This window comes from Poecilia formosa, unplaced genomic scaffold (assembly GCF_000485575.1).
Source record: "Poecilia formosa unplaced genomic scaffold, Poecilia_formosa-5.1.2 Scaffold103, whole genome shotgun sequence".
Lineage (NCBI taxonomy): Eukaryota > Metazoa > Chordata > Actinopteri > Cyprinodontiformes > Poeciliidae > Poecilia > Poecilia formosa.
Window position 1 is genome coordinate 982,977 of NW_006800042.1, and position 17,949 is coordinate 1,000,925.

At 38.2% G+C, this 17,949-nt stretch overlaps 2 protein-coding genes across 2 annotated transcripts; both read left to right on the top strand.

The window, feature by feature from the left end:
• The first annotated feature begins 151 nt into the window (after positions 1-151).
• On the top strand, positions 152-9,233 carry rbm19 (RNA binding motif protein 19). Its single transcript, XM_007559206.2, has 23 exons — positions 152-310; positions 389-571; positions 664-780; positions 1,321-1,362; positions 1,605-1,839; positions 1,929-2,152; positions 2,232-2,291; positions 2,379-2,457; positions 2,572-2,643; positions 3,573-3,782; positions 3,884-4,014; positions 5,157-5,284; positions 5,376-5,472; positions 5,564-5,674; positions 5,753-5,953; positions 6,439-6,508; positions 6,624-6,763; positions 6,842-6,902; positions 8,038-8,117; positions 8,212-8,267; positions 8,360-8,476; positions 8,563-8,668; positions 8,775-9,233. The coding sequence occupies exons 1-23, from the start codon at positions 275-277 to the stop codon at positions 8,979-8,981; spliced, it is 2,763 nt and encodes a 920-aa protein (XP_007559268.1). The 5' UTR covers positions 152-274; the 3' UTR covers positions 8,982-9,233.
• Positions 9,234-11,170: 1,937 nt separating this feature from the next.
• On the top strand, positions 11,171-16,174 carry LOC103142907 (putative phospholipase B-like 2). Its single transcript, XM_007559207.2, has 12 exons — positions 11,171-11,397; positions 12,325-12,418; positions 12,494-12,652; positions 12,722-12,822; positions 12,915-13,129; positions 13,812-13,906; positions 14,025-14,185; positions 14,928-15,023; positions 15,121-15,192; positions 15,272-15,424; positions 15,514-15,676; positions 15,789-16,174. The coding sequence occupies exons 1-12, from the start codon at positions 11,177-11,179 to the stop codon at positions 15,957-15,959; spliced, it is 1,701 nt and encodes a 566-aa protein (XP_007559269.1). The 5' UTR covers positions 11,171-11,176; the 3' UTR covers positions 15,960-16,174.
• Positions 16,175-17,949: the final 1,775 nt, after the last annotated feature.

Here is a 17,949-nt window from a genome sequence, read left to right on the forward strand (position 1 = left end):
GTATTCTTTTGGAACCGAATTGATTTGGAGGACCACAAAATGGGTTTGAATTTGTTTTCTGGGAGCGAAAGGGGTCGTTGAGCGTGTAGTGTCTCCCTCAGACCAACAGGTGGCGGTAACCACCGCCGAACCACAGAGAAGCAAAAAAAGGAAGAGGATGAATCCCTTCCTCCTCATGTCAATATGGCGATGTAGATGTCCTGTCCACGCTGGTTTGTTGACATTTATTTAAAACCTTTATACCGACTGTTTTAGTCGAGTTACAACAACAACCATGTCAAGACTCATCGTTAAAAACCTGCCTAATGGGGTAAGTAAGAACGCGTTCTGTTAAATATAGATAAAAACATCAGCTTTAGATGGTCTGATGATGTTTTCTTGTGTTTAGCTGAAGGAGGAGAGGTTCAGGTCGATGTTTGCTGCTTTCGGGACCGTCACAGACTGCTCTCTGAAGTTCACCAAAGAGGGAAAGTTCCGAAAGTTTGGCTTCGTGGGCTTCAAATCCGAGGAGGATGCGAGCAGAGCGCTGAAACATTTCAACAAGAGCTTTGTGGACACATCCAGAGTAACGGTGAGATTTTCATCAACCCTAAAGAGAAGATAGGTGTGTTATATATGTTGTTTGTTATAATTCATGCACGCACGGTGTTCGTCTACGTTTAGGTGGAGATGTGTAAAGCGTTTGGAGATCCCACTAAAGGAAAAGCCTGGAGTAAGCACACCCAGAGCTCAGAGCAGGATAAACCCTCTGCTGCTTCTTCCACCACAGACACAAAGAAGGTAAGAGGGCATTTCAGACAGGAACCTGGAGAAAACACCCCAATCAAACCTGCCTGGCTTTCACTGGCTAATACAGATTACAGGCCAGATTTGACTTCGTTTCTAATGACTATTACACATATATGCTCATTTAATTCAACAACTATTGTTGCATCTCAATAAATCAGAATACAAAATGAAAAGTTTGCCATCCCCAAATTCAGTTTTATGAAATGTCTTTGTTAAGAAAGCTGAATCTTTGCAGAAGATTTCCTTCGTAAGGAAAAACATGTCATAGTAAGGGATGCACAAGTAAAGCAACAATCACCAAACAAATTTTTTTAAAGGAAAAAATACACATTTTTCCTGCTTCCTTCAGAAAGGAAGCAGTTTTCAGTGAACATTTGAAGGGATTCAGTTTTTATTTGTGATGCTTCTCATAAACAGGACGATTACTTAATCTGCCAATCACTGGTCAGAGCCAATCTATTGGTGCATCTCTAATTTGTGAAACATTGTCAGAATAAACTGTACTGTACGTTTGTTTGTGTTGAAATTCAGACAAAGACGGGGGAAAAGGAAACCAGCAGTGCACTGGGAAATGTGAGTAAAAAAACAACTGTGTTTCCAGTTACACTGTAGCTATTAAATATAAAAATGTGTTAAAAAGACAAATCAAATGACAATGTTTAAGCTATTTTTCTTACTTGTAGATTTTAGATGTAGAAACAATTTAAACAGTAGTAGTATGTTAGCACTCACTAACATTGAGCACTTTGTGACTCTTTTGTTAACTGTTGTTAGAATATTTTTTTTTTTCTATTCACTTTCTTGTGCTCGGTCAGCTGGAGGCAGAAGATGGATTCAATGAGTTTCTATCAGTGCATCAGAACCGCAGCCAGGCCCAGACCTGGGCAAATGACATGGCTCAGGATCCGGCTGACTCCGGAGGCGTACAAAAGCAGAAGAAGAAAAAGCCTGCCCCTGATGATTACCTTAACTTTGATTCAGACGAGTCAGAGGATGAGAAGCACGATGATGATGATGATGATGATGATGATGATGATGATGAAGATAAGGGTTGGTTGTTTCTTTTTTCCTCCTGAAATTTAGTACAAATAGTCCAGTTGTATTGTTCAAGTAGAATTTGAAGATTTTTGTGCTTTTAGTTTCCTCTAAAGAAGCCCTGAAGTCCGGCCTGTCGGATAAAGACTACCTGCGCTCCAAGGTGGCTCAAACTATGGAGGAGAGTGACGAAGAGAATGAAGCTGATGAAGAGGAGGAGGAGGGTCCTGTTCAGCATGGGGACAGCGCCTATGAGAGTGGTGAACGAGAAAACATCTCAAAGCCTAAACCTTTCGCTGGGAATAAGAAACAAAGTGCCCAAGAGGAGGTATATTTAGATGAAACGACACCTTAGACATAATCACTTGGTTGAACTCATGTGTTCAAAACCAGATTTCTTTGTTCAGATGGAGCCGACGACAGATTTCACAGTGAAGCTAAGAGGCGTCCCATTTAATGTAAAAGAGGTGAGATAAACCGCATCACCAGCGCTGTCTTGCTTTAAAAACAGGCCGTAATTGTTATTCCACTTTTTTCATGTTAAATTCTGTTAGCAACAAATCCGAGAGTTCATGACTCCACTGAGGCCTGCAGCCATCAGGATCGGGAGGAACGAAACTGGAAACAGAACCGGTGTGTGTGAAAAAAAATACAATTAAAAAATTTAATTAAATTATATGTATATATGGTTTCTGTATGAACAATGTGAAGATCCGTATGTCAAACAAGCTCATGTGGCTCCTTCAGGTTATGTGTATGTGGACTTGCACTCTGATGAGGAGGTGGAGAAAGCTCTGAAGAAGAACAAAGACTACATAGGTAAGAAGTCAATAAATAAGTAAGTAATTTGGAACTATTAAGATTGTATTAATCACCACCAATACAGTATACAAACGGGTGGTGTTTGCCGTCTCTGAGAGTTTTCTCAAGACAAAACAAACTGGTTCCTGTCATTTAAGAGTGATGTACCATGAAGTCTTTTTTCCAGGCAAAACCTGGATCCATCAGCTTGTCATCTGACTCAATGCAAGACTTGTTTGTGGATCCTGAATTGTTAAGATAAAGAGCCCGTCTCATCACTATTCACCTCTATCTATTGTTTAGTTGTTGTTTTTTATTTTATGCTGTGGAATATGACTGTGGAGCTTGCTGAAGAGTAAGTTCAATCATTTTGGGCTGGAACGGTAGTAAAACAGTTTTTATTCCCACTAAAAAGAGCTTTTTGTGAGCTTTATAAGAGTATAATTTTATTGAAATGTTTGTGGGTCAACCCCAAGAAGAACAGTCTCGAATATGGCAGAAACTAGTGGGGATCCTTAAATAAACAAATAAAATGTACTAATACATAAATAGACTCTATATCCATTTAGAAGTTTTCTATTCATACCAAACACTCAAAGTTTTGTATAATTATCTGGGCTTCATGTGATACACCTGTGTGTTATTTTAGCCGGTTTAAATGAATTAAAGAAATGTGGGCTTTTCCTACTTTTATTCTTATCAGAACATTTAAATTTAACTTTAAAAGGTTTTTTCTTCTGTTTTTGTTTAGTTTATATGAAGTAGATTTTGTGCTGTTTTCAAAATCTATTTTCAAGATCTAGAAGTCCAAATAGCTTAAACACACCCTGTAATATGTTTTCCATGTTTACCCGTATGTCCGTACACTCACACGAGCTTATTTGTGATTCTGCATCAGTTTATCTGAGCGTAGTCTTGGTTTAACAGCAGCGCTGCTTGCTTTCCAGGAGGTCGTTACATCGAAGTCTTCCGCGTTGATTCATCGGGGGCGAAAAGCAAGAGGAACAAAAATGACAAAGAAATTGACAGAAACTTCACCAGGAAGCTGAAGGAGGACGAGGAAGAGGAGGATGTTTCAGAGTCTGGTCGACTCTTCATCAGAAACCTTCCCTACACCTGCACAGAAGAAGAGATGAAAGAGCTTTTCGTTAAATATGGTGAGTTAAAGAACACACAGTACACATATAATTATTTAAATTCTGCCTGCTAATATATTTTTTCCTCAGCTAGATGTTTTCTGATTCTTTGTACTTTATAGGTCCTTTATCTGAGATCCTCTTCCCTATTGACAACCTGACCAAGAAACCTAAAGGATTTGCTTTTGTTACCTACATGATACCAGAAAATGCTGTGGTAGCTCTTGCGAAGTTGGATGGACATATATTTCAGGTATTTGTTTGTTACTTTTAAAAAAAAAAAATGATTAGGACTTATATATGAGCTGTTTTTTTGGGAGGAGGGAATTTTATGCTTTTTCTTCTTCAGTTGTTTACAGACAGATGATGATTACATTTATTTTCCATGTCTAAAACTGAGAAATATGTTGTTTTTTTAAAGCATCAAGCAAAAATGTGATCATAAGGCAGCAGAAAACACAACTGAAGTTGCAGGACAGTGAATGTTATAGACAGGACTCTGAATTGAGGCATCAGTGCCCAAAAGAGGACAATGATGATAAAGTCTTTACGTTTTCCTCATGCTCATAAAAAGATGTACATGAGAAATTATTCAGAGATGTTGGATTATATGAGAACTCAGACTTTGTAATATTGGCTCTGTTCTTGACCAGCATTTGTTACTGTGGTAGACAGACTTTTCTTATCATGCAGTGGCCATGTAAACACAGCGGCAGTGAATGGAAGCAGCTGAAAGTCCCACTTTTCAGCACGTAATCAGTCAGTGTTGTAATTGTGAGGATTTAATTGATCTACTTACTAATTAATTTGGTTCGAACTCAGAGAGAAAAAAAGAATTTCTTCTGCAGCTACTCTGAGGATAAACATATAATAGGAAAGAGTTGGGATCTTGATGTCGGCAGACATGTAAACATTAAAAAAATACAGTAAAGTATAAAATGTTGACACCTGAAACACTTTAGTCTCACAAACAGTATCCTTGATTGTCTTACTCCACTGGATCTATCCGTCTTAGCATAAACTGCTGTTTTTATCTGTGAGTTGTTGAGAGACTGCTTGTTTTTTTGTATGTGGGCAGAAATCTGCCCTCTTTATCTATTTACTTTCATGAAGCTCAAAAACTCTCCTTGACAGAGGATCTTTTTACAAAATTTTTCGTTTGTTCACAGCTACAGACAGGCATTTATGTTTGAACATGGTCATCCACATATGGCAAAAGTGTTTGTTTTAGGGAGGTCTGACTCTTAACTATTTATTTTTTGTGGAAAATAGTGTCTTAAAATTTTGCTTTTTGGCATTGCGAAAGTGTAAAAATCTGTTGTTTATGAAAGATCTCTAAGTTTTCTGATTCTAAATTTTAGTGAGTGGATGTGTTGTTTTTTCCTGTGGTTTTAGGGTAGAATGCTTCATGTTCTTCCCTCCACTGTGAAGAAGGAAAAGTCTGAGTCTTCAGAATCTGGTGGTCCTGGTTCTTCATCATATAAACGACAGAAGGATGCTAAAAATAAAGCTTCGAGTTCTAGGTAAGTAACAATATAATATGCCGTTTTCAGTATTTTTATTTTTTTTTGGTTGCTGTTTTAAATTGCACGCTAATTTTCTTTGTCTTTCCAGTTCACACAACTGGAACTCTTTGTTTCTGGGTACAAGTGCAGTGGCCGATGCCATTGCTGAAAAATATAACGCCACAAAAAGCCAAGTCTTAGACCATGTGAGTGAGCCTACGTTTGAGGGTTTTATGCCACATCCTTATATTAGTTGCTTAGCATGAACAAAACAGATTTTTGTATTATCTTCCAAAGGAGTCAAAGGGAAGTGTTGCAGTGCGGATGGCTCTTGGAGAAACTGAGATTGTCCAGGAGACCCGACAGTTCCTGCTGGACAACAGTGTTTGTCTAGACTCCTTCAGTCAAGTAATTATGAGAACAAAATCTCAGATTAGGTATACTTCATCCATACATGTCTGCTGACATCTAGTTATGTTTGTACAGGCAGCAGCAGTGAGGAGTACAACTGTGATCCTGGTAAAAAACCTTCCTGCTGGAGTGACGACGACAGAGCTGGAAGAACTTTTCTCGCCTCACGGCTCTTTGGGTCGAGTTCTGCTGCCACCTTCAGGTCTCACCGCCATCATTGAATTCCTGGAGCCAACCGAAGCCAAGCGAGCCTTCGCCAGGCTAGCTTACAGCAAGGTGTGCAAGACCTTTCAGTTACAACGCCTTACCAAAATACTCTTACACCTTTAACCTTTTCACATTTTGACACATTACGACACTACATCACACATCTATCACTTATTGATTTTAGCTGAAAGGATCCAAAAAGTGGTGCATAATTGTGGAGTGGAATGAAGATGATGAACGATTTTTTATAATTTTTTTTACATATATAAATACAAGTTTGAAAATTGAGACTGACAATTATATTCAGACCTCTTGAGTGAATAGAATCACCTTTCGTTAATATTCCAGTTTTAATTAGGTTGCTTCTGGGGGAAGATGTTTGCAGTATATTTTATTTAGGGGTATCAGAGTAAGGCAAGCCAAGTTTATTTATATTGCACATTTCAACAACAAAACAATCCAAAGTTCTTTATGCAGCTGAATGAGTTTTACATGCCATTTTATTTTGATCAGTCATGCACAATGTGTTTGGTTTTGTTTTTCTTAAACCCTAGTTCCACCATGTGCCTCTGTATTTGGAGTGGGCTCCTGTTGGGGTGTTCACAGCTGCCAAACCAGAAACAGGTAGAACTGTCTACACTCTAGACAACCTTTAGGTTCTATTGTTTTCTGAAAATGTATTTGTTTTCATAATATATATCTAGCTAAATAAACATTACCAAAAAAAATTTGATATCAGATAAAGAGAAGACCGTGAATAAAGAGAAAAAGAAAGAGGAGGATGAGCAAGAAGAAGAAGATGAAGAAGAAGCTGTGCCGGGTTCTACACTTTTCATAAAGAATCTGAATTTCAGCACAACAGAAGAAAAGCTACAGGAGGTGAGTCATCTCTCATAACTGTTAAAACAAACAGTAAATAAATAAGATGCTTTATCCTATTGTCTTTATTTACTGCAGATCTTCTCCAAATGTGGAACGGTCAAGTCTTGCAGTATTTCCAAGAAGAGAGATAAATCAGGTATTTCACATTATAACTTGAATCCTACTTTGACAAAGGACTGATTCTCTAAGACCTTCATTTTTGTGAACTTTTATTTTATTTGAAATATTTGGCTTAAACATAAACATTATCTCTATGATTCAGCCCTAACAGTGATGTCCCCATCCCACTAATTGATCAGTAATGATAACAGGGCTTTCAAATGTTTATATAAGAGTGAAGCATGTTAAAGTCCATTGTTAGAAACACAAATACTCTTAAATTTATATTAGAACTGATTTAGGTTGCATTAAGGCACACGAAGTTATGTTCAGATGTTTACACAAACACACCTTGACTGTCCTCGTTGGCTGAGTTTGACTGGCAGTAGCCCCACAGCATGATGCTGTGACCGCACTGTTTAAAAATTAGTACAGTGTTTGTATGTTTGAAAGCCTTGTCTTAGCATTTTAGCCAGTGTAAGCTGCTGTTAGCATAGCAAATCATGTTAGCTACTTTTTTCTATAATATTACTTGTAGCATTTTGAATAATAATGGCAGATTAACAAATGGTAGCATTTTACCAAACTTAGGTTAGTTAATATTGTTGGCTACTGACAGGCAGCATTTGACATCAATGTTATATATGCATTTCCCGTGCATCCCTAAAATTTAGCGTAACATGTAATGTTTGCTATTTATAGCAAATATGCTAATATTGGCATGCTTGCTGATGTGATCATTTGAAAAATGCTAATAGGTGTAAGTATTTAAAACTTATGAGCTTCAAAGACCAAAGCAGACACATTTCAGGCTTAACTTTGCATCAAAAGCATTGTTACGGGCCTGGCCAGTAGAGGGCACCATCTGAATTCCTTCAGCAGTTTTCTGGTGTTAGTATGCTCTGTTTTTGCATCTTTTTGTTTTCCCCAGACAAAAGAGGGGAAACCTTCCAGAAAAACAAGCTGAAAATGATAATGCTATTATATTTTAATGAACATAGAAAAATTGCTATTGGAGGTAATTTAAAAAAAGAGTTACTTTTAAAATTTCTATGTTAATATTCAAAACATGTTTGGCAATTTATCTTTTCCTACTACAATTTTTCTTCTTTGAGTTTTATTGCCCTGATCCTCAGTGATATCAATAGGTAACCTGTAGTTTGAACTTGCAGGTAACGTGTTGTCCATGGGTTACGGTTTTGTTCAATATCAGACAGTGGAGGCAGCACAGAAGGCTCTTAGGCAACTGCAGGTACCCTTGCTGTATTCTCAGTGAACCGGTTCCACTTGCCAACTGCACGGTCTGAATTTGGGCTAACTTGTGTGCGCTCACTCCTCTCTTTCAGCACTGCATGGTGGATGATCATCAGTTAGAGGTGAAGATTTCTGAAAGAGCCACAAGGTAAGTTGCTCCTTTCAATGGAACATACATTCCTAGGAAATATGAACCGTGTGAAGTCGCTATTTACTCAGTTGTGTTACCTTTGTGCGCAGAACTGCTGAGGTGTCTCGCAAAAAGAAGCAAGCTGAGAAGAAGCAAACAGGCTCCAAGATTCTTGTCCGCAATGTTCCCTTCCAAGCCACCGTCAGAGAAATTCGGGAGCTTTTCTGGTACCACGCAAGCGACTCCTTCGGCCTTTGTATTTACTCTGCTTGTCTTGTTTGGTGCTGACAAATTATTTCCCTCATATCTTCAGTACATTTGGGGAGCTGAAGACTGTCCGTCTTCCAAAGAAAGCAGCTGGCTCAGGGAACCATCGGGGCTTTGCCTTTGTTGATTTCCTCACCAAACGGGATGCTAAGGTTTCTTTTCCTATGATGCACATTCTCAGAAACATAATTCAAGAACTAAAATCCTGAATGTGCTTAAGTGTAGTAAGCATGTTTACAAATGGTCTTTTCTTTGCAGAAAGCCTTCGCTGCACTCTGCCACAGTACCCATCTGTACGGGAGGCGTCTCGTGCTGGAATGGGCTGATGCTGAGGATACGGTGGAAACATTGAGACAGAAAACGGCCGAACATTTCCATGGTGATCTACCAAAGAAGAGACGAAAAGCAGAAGTCATGGAAGGAATTCTGGAGTCGATGGAAACCGATGGGGGAGTTGAACACTGAGGTGGACCTAATCATGACCAGGAGAGATTTGGACTATGAAAAATAAAGGAGACCTGACTAGAGACAAACAAACATATGGCAATAATTTTACAAAGATTATTACTGTGACTGTACTATGTTTTTGTATGAAATAGTTTTACATAAATGTCTACATGTTGATTGTCGTTTGTCATTTATTACTTGCCAACCAAGGTTGTTGATGTATCAGTTGCAACTAAGCCAGTTCGATAAGTGGAATGATAGAAACTTTTATGTCATTGCTTGCTATTTCTCTCTTTATTGCTTGTTTCTCTATTGTTTTATGTAATGCATATATCTACAGCAATGTGAATAGGAGAACTGTTTGGTAGCCGAAAGAGCAGGGTTGTTTTCTTAGTACTGTCAAAATATCCGGATCCCGAAAAAGAGATGAAATTCCCATGGTTAAAAGACAGCATGGATGTAACTTTGTGTTGCACGTTGGTGGGGCGAGGAGGAGCTGGGGGCCGCTGACGCACCCACAGTAACTGGAAGACCTTTTCTTTTTAAGTGCTAAGAATAATGCCAAAACTTCCATGTGAATGCCAGACAGTCTTATTCAATAAATTAGGGTATATGTCCTGATAAGGCTTATCTAATTAATAGTACCTTTCGAAAATAATCTAAATTAAACATACTACGAAATATAAATATGTTAAAACGGAAGTAATCTAATTAATTTATATAATGTCTTTCACTTGGTGATGAAATTACTGATAAAGGAACTTTTCAGTCATATTGTAAAACATGAAAGCAGTTTCATAATTCAGTAATTTTTTTTGTGAAGAATTATCACATAGTTGCCTTTTATTGTCTGATTTTATCAAGTGCTAAAAACGTAAACAAGATGAGTTTCTGTAACAATCAAAATGTTATTAAACATTTCAAAAGCAGAATAGGTAACTTCTGTGTAACCAAATTAATTCTTGTCAGTGCAAACTTTGTATTTTTCAATTATGTGATTCTGACCCCACAGCTGTCCCTCAGCTGGTTGGCAAAACCTTTTCCCTGCTGACTTACACACAGCAGATGAGATATGATGTGTCTTTATTATAGCAAATATTAAGGAGACTAAAACTTTTTTGGGTCTGGTTGGGGCAGTTGGTGAATAGAGTGACCATCGATATTACTGGATTCTATAAAATGTGGCTTAAAGTTGAGATGCTGATGTTTGGATATGTATATCTTCTGTGCATATAAATATGTAAATATTTTGGTTTCTGTCAGTACACAGCGAATTTCTCTTTTATATTGGCCAAATAATTAAATTTCACTTGACTGTCGCTGTCGGAGTCATTTAACAGACTATGGGGCTTTATGAAATATTTCATCCTATTTGATGATTGCTCTGAATATTGCCAAGTTCTTACGAACAAATGATGCAATTTGTCCAGGAGAAAAATGCATACAAACGGGTGACTGTATTTTATTTTTTATCTCATTCTGTCAGCTTAAAGTCACGAGCAGACTCGTTGCCATGGCAACCAATAAACAGCAGCCCGGGGAGCACAGAGCAAAAATGACAGTCAAGTGCAACAGGAATCAACACACACACACACAAAAAAAAAACACACAAAAAAAAACATTTCCCACACAAAAAAAGTTCGTAAAACACCAAACAGAACACTGTCGGTTGCAGATCGGTCGCCTTATTTTTGTGTCAAACTCCAGTCCTTAAGGGCCACTCCTGCAGTTTTTAGATGTGCCACAGCCACAGGTACAAAACGCTGGAATGAAATGGCTTAATTACCTTAATTACCTCCTCCTTGTGTTGATCAGTTCTCCTGAGCCTTGCTAATGACCTAATTATTCTATTCAGGTGTGGTGCAGCAGAGGCACATCTAAAAGTTGCAGGACACCGGCCTTTGAGGACTGGAGTTTCAATGAACGGACTTACCACTTACGTTTTACAATGACATTTACAAAAAACAAAAACAAAAAAAACATTAACTGGCTGTTAATGCTTTGAATACAGCGTACAGCTGCTGGCGAGTTACTATCTGCAAATAGATTCAGGCAACTAAAGAAAAAAAGGTGCAGGAAATATTGGTGGGGACATGCCCACAAAAGTCCTTCAGGAAGTTACGCCTAAGAAACACAGACTTTTACTTTGAAACTGAAACGTTCCAGCAAAGTGTTTAAAATCACTTGCTGTCATGTGACTTGTTCACTGAAACATGGCGTCCAGGCACAACAAGATGTTTGTCCCTGGAACTCCCTCAAAGACGTTCAGTTTCTTTGCTACTTTAATCGGATTGTGTTGCTTTTGTGCGTCCGCTGGAAATGAAATCCAAACAGCGATCATAGACAAATATACCGGGCAGCTGACGATCGTCGACGGTTATCGCGAAGATTTTGTTGCCTGGGCGAACTTCACAGATGACATCAAAACAACCGGGTGAGTTCAAATACACAGATCGAGTCAGGCGTAGTTTCTTTCTTATAGTTTGGTAGAAAACTTTAATAAAAAAAATAAAATAAAAAGAAGCAAATCAGGAGTACATTTCTGCGCAGCAATGAATTTTGCTGTGAAAATGTAGAGAAAACTGAAAGTTTTTGAATATATTTTTGCAATAAATGTTGCCCGTTTGCGAAAGTTAAGAAAATGATCAAAATATAAAGTCATCCGATAAGGTAATCTGGCTGCAAGTGGACAAGTCTCCTGAAGATTGAAAACAAGCATTTTCTTTATAGCATCTCTTCAAAGTTTGGACTGTGACTTAAAGCCCAAAATACAGTCGTTCAATTAAAAACTACATGTAGATTTAAATTCAATCTTTTTTTTATCCTAAAACAAATATGCCTGACAAGTTTTTATTTGTAGTAAAAGCTGGGCCTTTACATCAAATGTAAAGTGTGTAAAGATTTTTTTGCTGCATGTAAATAAAAGCAGTCCTCAAAGGGTCACTGTCCTGCAACTTTTAGACGTCCCTCTGCTGCACCACACCTGAATAGAATAATTGGGTAATTAGCAGGGCTCTGGAGAACTTGCCTACACAAGGAGGTAATTAAGCCATTTTACCGCAGTGTTTTGTACCTGTGGCACATCTAAAAATGGCAGGACAGTGGCCATTGAGGACTGGAGTTTGACACCACTGCATGATTCCTCAAAATTAGAACCTTGACTCAAATGTCACAGTTAAGATGTTTAAAAATTGATAAATCCCTTTTTCTTATAAGAACTAGTTTGAAGTTGCTTAAAATGTCACCCAGATGTGGGGCGCAAGGGGTTGTTGCAGACGGGTAAATGGAAATGTTTTAATTTTTGACCAAGTAGGAAGATCTTTAAGTGCAACTGTTATATTTCCATTCATTCTCATGTCAGCTGGTCCTTTTTGGAGGTCACCACCAGCAGCCGGTACAATGACAGCATCCAAGCTTATGCTGCTGGTGCCGTCGAGGCTTCAGTCACTTCTGAGGTAAGCTTGGCCCTCTTTCAGACAAAAGGTCAGATATTTTGTCTTGTCCAACTATTTTGCATATTTTTGTTTCAGCTCATGTCTAAACACTGGGTGAACACTCTGATGGGTTACTGTGGGCCCATCATATCTGAATCTGCTTACTGTGAGCGCCTTCAGACTTTTATCTCGGCCAACCTTCAGTGGGTTCAAGATCAAGTGGAGAAGCAGCCGACTTCACCCTACTGGCACCAGGTAATGATCAATATTTGTACTATTCCTGTTGCTTTTAGACTTGTTTTGGCATTCGTCTCTGCTTTTCAGGTGCATCTGGCGCTGCTGCAGATTAAAGGTCTTGAAGACAGCTTCTATGACCAGCTGTACTTTCCCACTACGCGCTTCAACCTCAAGCCACTTGGCTTCTTGTAAGCTCTTGGCTTTTACTGATCAAATCTGAGCCAAGATGACCAACTTTTTATGTTATCTCACATTTTCCACTGCTTCTCTTCACAACCAGACTCTTCCAGATGGGTGGAGATCTTGAAGACTTGGAGTCGGTGCTGAATAAATCCAGCAAAACTCGCACCCTTGGTTCTGGCTCCTGCTCTGCGCTCATTAAACTGCTGCCAAACAACAAAGATCTGCTGGTGTCACATGACACCTGGAACACTTACCAGGCCATGCTGCGCATTATGAAGAAGTACATCTTCGCCTTCAAAACGTCTCCTCTAGGTACGGCTGAAAATGTATTTTCATTCATTACGGTCTAAACCTCAGAGTGAAACTGAATATTTGTGTGGCTTCCAACAAAATTTAATGATTATAAAAAGGAAATGTTACCCCAGTATGTAAAATTACATTTTTTTTTTTTGTGTAAAGTCAACATTAAGTTGTAATTAATGGGTATTAAATCTACTGGTTCTGTTTGTTGATCATGGCAAGGTTCCCTGTTTGGAGTAAAATATCAGCAATGTGTAGTAAATAAAGTTTAAAAGTAAATGTATAAAAACCTTTAATTTCAAGATCTAGGAGTGTTCAGGGAAGGTAATTGTATTTACTGTGCATGTTGGGAACTATTTGAAGAGCCAGAATAAAGGTTTAATTATGTCATGATGTGAAATGACTGCAAATTTGAATAAACAAGTTTAAATTTTCTATAAATCTTTATGCATAGCTATTTGTACATGTCAAAGGTACACATTTACCTCAAATGAGCTATAAAGATGCGTTGAATAACTTATTTTATACATGTTGGCATTAAGTGCCTACCTTCCAATCTGATGGATTTCATTTGATACATTAACACAAGTTGAGTCTCTTCTAATTTAAATGCTTAAATCTGCGAGGTGCAAGTTAGAAAGCATGTGTTCTTTGAAAGAATATAAAACTTCTATAATTTTCTCTAATTTTGAAGAAAACGATCCTCTTCCTGGACGAATTCAGGCCTTCTCATCATATCCTGGATCCATCTTTTCTGGAGATGACTTTTACATCTTAAGCAGCGGTTTGGTGAGAATTTGCCTTGGTGATAAAACTATTCTGACTTAAACTTTCCAGTGTGAGTGTGTGTATATATATATATATATTTATTCATATTCTGTCCTTTAAAGCCATCTTGTGCCTGCAGGTTACACTAGAAACCACCATTGGCAACAACAACCCTGCTCTCTGGAAGTTTGTCCAGCCGACAGGAACTGTAATGGAATGGCTGCGGAACATCGTTGCTAATCGGTTGGCGACTACAGGCCATGAGTGGGCAGAGATATTCAGCAAGTACAACAGTGGAACGTGAGTTTTACAAATGGAAATGAAGAACCCACCAACGATGTGTTCTAAATGGCAAGACTTGGTTTCTTTTGCTTGTATTTTAAAAATGTGGTTTGCAATCAGTTTCTGTTTTACTTTTACTCTGGAGTGTAGCACTTTAGAGAGAAATGAGTCGACACGACTCTGATGACATAAAGTATGAGGGTCCAAAAGCAAAAAGGATAACGGTGATTATTGCATGCTTCAGTGTGACAATGGATTATATAAAAAAGAATGTACAGTAATTTTGTATAAATGTATAGCTTCTAAAAGAACTTAACATTTTTAATAAGTTTTAAGCATAGTCAATTTATTATGCATTTCGTAAATTGACATATTTAATTTGATTTATTTTAATTGTAACTTGTTTGACACTGTGGCACTTTTTCCCTTTTGTAATAGCCTGAATGTCTATTGTAGCCCATGCCTTCACATCACTGCTGCAAAACTAAAATTGTATTTGAGTAATAAAACAATACTTTCTAGCATATGAAATAAAACGGTGCCCAGTCATGTGGAATTATGGCTTAAAACAGCTGACTGTGATGTAAAGTCACATGAGTATTTGAGGTCAGGTTTCTCAGACTGATCATGTGCATCTGTGAATTGCTGAAGCAGTTAGTTGAGGATCGGTCACACAGGCCTTTGCTAGATAAATGTAAATCTTTGCAGTCTGTCTGCTCAAAGGTCTGTGTACCTTCCAGTCTGTCGTCTGTGTTCATAGGTACAACAACCAGTGGATGATTGTGGATTATAACCTCTTCACTCCAGGAGAGACGGCCATTAAAGATGGCCTCCTTGTTGTGTTGGAACAAATTCCGTGAGTTTTTTTTTTTACTCACCTGGATCTGATTTTTTTTTAAACCATTTCCTTCTGATCTATTTAAAATGAGTGTGTTTATCTTGCATTTCTGCAGGGGGCTTGTTGTATACAGAGATAAAACTCAGGAGCTCCTGAAGAGAGGTTACTGGGCTAGTTACAACATCCCGTAAGAATCAGTTGGGAAACATCTATATATGATTGCTTGTGGTTTGTTCTGATTTATGCCCATACTTGCTCATCCAAAGGTACTACGTAGAGATCTTTAATGCCAGTGGCTGCAATAAACTGGTGGAGAAATACGGCCCCTGGTTCTCTCTTGATCAGAATCCTCGGGCTCAGATATTCAAGAGAAACCAGACTCGTGTCATAGATTTGGAATCCATGGTGCGCCTTATGAGGTGAAGTTTACAAAACAATTTCATTCTTTTATTTACTGATGGTTTGGGTTTAATAGCTTGTATGCATTTCTTTTTTTTTTTTTTTTTAGGTACAATAACTTTAAAGCAGATCCATTGTCAAAGTGTGACGGATGTGATCCGCCTCAGAATGGGGAGAACGCAATCTCGGCTCGTTCGGACCTCAACCCAGCTAATGGGACGTATCCATTTGGTGCCTTAAAGCAGAGACCGCATGGAGGAACAGACATGAAGGTCTTTTTTTTTTTTTTTTTCTGAAATCCCACTTCATGTGTTTAGATTTTGATTGACATTAAAATAACTGACATTATCTGTCTTTCACCAATTTTTACATGTTCCCTTGTAGCTGACTTCCTACGAAATGTTCAGAGAGTATGGCATGTTGGCAGTCAGTGGGCCGACCTGGGACCAGGTGCCACCTTTCCAGTGGAGCACTTCTCCTTATGATGACTTGTACCACATGGGACACCCTGATGTGTGGGCTTTCAAGCCTATAAAAGTCACCTGGACATCTTGATTGGTCCAATAAGTACTTAGTGCAAACTTTAAGGTTGTATGACAAAAAGGGAAATGATGAGCTGGAACTAAACAGTCTTTGATTGTTGCAGGGTTTTTTTTTTTTTTTCCTCTTTAAGAGCCGTTTACATAGATCTGTTTCTGATGACAAATTTGTAACATGATTTTTTTTTGTGTGTGTAAATGTTTAATTAAAGAATATTTTTTTTAACCTTTTTAATGTTTCTATTTACATTTTGTCAGTAAATGGGACCATCTCAGTAAATTAAATTCTCAAGTATTTTGGTAATTAAATTCAAAAGGTGAAACTCATTAAGAGTCTTTAAACAGATTTTGCAGAAATGCATTTCTCTTTTTGCACTACTTAAAAGAAGGTCTTGGGTTTGAATCCCTTCCTGACGTATTTGCATGTTGTCCCCGTTTGGCTTCTATAGCTTCTTCCTATTGTCCAGAATTATGCATTCTGCTATTTGGTCATTCTAAATTTCCCCTAGGATTTTGTGCGTGCATCACCTGTACAGGGCATTTCATTACCTACCCAAAGCATCCAGGCAAGAATACGTAGTTATAGATAAGGGAAGGATGGCTTGCAGCTGAAAACAAAATTTTTGCACAAAACGGAGTTCTGCGAGACGTGTTTAAATGAAAGATGCATGCACAAATATTTGCCTACTGAAAAGCATGTTCATGGACTACCTCATCAGTTTCTCAATTCAATTGAGACGGTCAATTCATCCCTATGGACTGATTAAAATCAATCCGCAGTCCAATTTGCTGAACAATAAAGAATGGGGGGTTAATGTAGGTTTTGGTACCTTTTGGCAATAAAACGGATGCAGGTTTGAAGGGTGAAGCGCTCTAAAATATTCTGCTAGATGGCGGCTCTGACTTAGGACGTCATAAAAGACTGTGGACAACTATATTGAGCAATATTTTAACTTGATGTACATGTAAATCTTTTAGTTTATTGGCTGAAATCTGTCAGCGACTTTTCTCCAATCTCATCGAAAACGAACACGGATTGACTGATCACGTGACTTGCGTAATCAAAGTAGTCATGGCAATGCAAGGTCGTAAACTGGAAAACTGTCGTGATGTTTGAGTTGCCATTTCGCCATGCTAATATGAAGGCTTAACTCGAGACTTTTAATCGACTTTCTATTGATACCTTTCAAAGAGGATATCCGGATATTTGGAATGACATAAAGGCGCTGTTTCAAGGTATGGAAGTGTCATGCGAAGCTACTTGGCTAGCAACATTTACAGCACTTCGTGGAGTTGGCGAGTGTTTTGACAAGAACGTCTCCAGAACAGAGATGGAATATTAAAAACGCTGTTTTACTGAAGGTTTTTTTTTTTGCTACAGAAGGATAAGAGCAGACGTTAAGTATCGGTGTCTCCAAGCAATGTACTCATACTGAATACGGTTTTAAAAATCAAGTTCTACAAAAGTAAAAGCCACATGTCATGTTTTCTACAGCTTGACGTGATCTCTTTATGTCTTAATATCTTTGACGAAGCTATGATCAAAACTGTCTTGCGAGTTGTTTGCTCTTTTAAAGCGATGAAATACTGATGGCTGGCATACAATAGCTTTTATTCTCTGTCCTTCACAATCTGACACATACAAGCCCTGAATTCTTGAAGCCTGATTCCTGTTGATTTAAGTTTTGTTTTTGAGGCCAACTTGAAATAATGCTGCTTCCGTGGTTGTTTTTGAGGTGGCAGTTTACAATATTGAGCTGACAATGCATTATGTGACATATGACTTTAATACTTGGAGCAAGCAGGGATAGCCCCAATTAAAGCTATCCCTGTCTTGAGAAAACTGGCCGCAAAAAACATTTGAGGTCAGAGATGTCTACAAAGGATTCAGTGGCAGAGATTTAGTCAAACCTGCTTCAATGACTTCATACTTTTCTGTTTGCAGCTTCCCTCACCCCAGCTGTACATGGAAGCCTGAGGATGAGTCAGGGGTCTAACCTTAGAGA